The sequence below is a fragment of the Perkinsus marinus genome (genome assembly GCF_000006405.1).
Source record: "Perkinsus marinus ATCC 50983 genomic scaffold scf_1104296931260, whole genome shotgun sequence".
In the NCBI taxonomy this organism is placed as follows: domain Eukaryota; phylum Perkinsozoa; order Perkinsida; family Perkinsidae; genus Perkinsus; species Perkinsus marinus.
The window spans coordinates 186346-187586 of record NW_003215828.1 but is presented as its reverse complement, the minus strand read 5'-3'; the positions used below and the strand labels follow the sequence as shown (position 1 = coordinate 187586).

Genomic DNA, 1241 nt, shown 5'->3' with positions numbered 1-1241 from the left:
TTGATAACTGCTACCCATGCGAAGAGTTCAAGGACCTTTCTACGTGAGACTCATGGCATGGAACGGTCTTGGTGCGCGCTTGTTATGCGTGTGTGGCTGAGGATAGTCTTCCTCTTCCTGGGAGTACGATTGGTCTTTGGCGTGTTGGCCTCTATACAAGAGAATCAGCGGCTCTACCCACAGGTGCCGTTCATCAAGATGGAGAAAGCCTTGAATTCGACTATTACGGTTGACCACGCGATCATGAGCTCAAGTTTTGCTAGAGATGACTCGCTAGGACATGGGCCTGTTGATATTGCAAGATACGCTGTCTGTGACCAGGAGTTTTGGGGACTGCATGTCACTGATTATGGCATGATGAGCTTGGCCGCATACTTCACCACAGTAGGAGATCAGCAAGCTGTTGTTGATACCTTCTTTCCTGGTCAAGGAATGAAGGTCGTTCCTGCAATGGAGGGCGATGACCCGTTTTGGGTAGAGATACAAGTTGACGACAACCTCACCGTTATAGCCGTCAAAGGGACTGATTTTTGGCGTGCTAGTGACTATAATGAGGATATACGCATGTGGACAGAGCCAGTGGTGACGTCTCTGCTCAGCACCGTTTTCCCGACAGTCAAAATCTGGTCACCCGGTACCACTGCTATGGTATTAGATGCAGAGCAAGAGATCCTCTCGGCCATGGGTATACCTCGAGCGGATTATAAGCTTACTAGAGTGAGTCGGGGCTTAGGCACGGCAGAGTGACTGTTGCTCCCGTCTCGCGCTGTACTTCAGCGGCAAACCTCTCCGATATTGTCTTTTTATTCAGGTTATCGATTACGTGAATTCATCTGCAGAGCGGCTATCATCTAGAGACGTCGTGTTCACTGGTCATTCCCTTGGGGGTGGTATCGCCCTGGCCGCCGCGGCCTTGGTGAACAAGCCAGTCGTCGCGTTCTCTCCGCCAGGAATGTATCAATCCATCAGCAAACACCTATATCGGTATGCACCCGATAGGAGACAAGCCTTTCAGGTAGGCTCCTCCTTGAGCTCTTGGTTCTTGAGTTGAATATTGTCGAGTTTTCTCGTATTCAGGCCACACACAACCAGTCGGTGACTATTATAGGAGAGAACGATGTGGTTTCCCATATTTTCGACACCCATGCAGGGTTGGTTCAGACCATCACTTGCAGTACCGAGCACCTTGCCATGGTCGGCTGCCACATGCTAGAGAACACTCTGTGCAACCTCATACGCCA

General features: G+C 50.4%; 1 protein-coding gene across 1 annotated transcript; it reads left to right on the top strand.

Moving 5' to 3' along the window:
• Positions 1-243: 243 nt before the first annotated feature.
• Pmar_PMAR008931 (hypothetical protein) lies at positions 244-1099 on the top strand (the record flags this gene model as incomplete). The annotated part of the gene is made up of 4 exons (XM_002786759.1): positions 244-717; positions 812-928; positions 951-1015; positions 1078-1099. 4 exons carry the CDS (start codon positions 244-246, stop codon positions 1097-1099), a joined length of 678 nt encoding a protein of 225 aa, XP_002786805.1.
• Between the last annotated feature and the right edge of the window lie 142 nt (positions 1100-1241).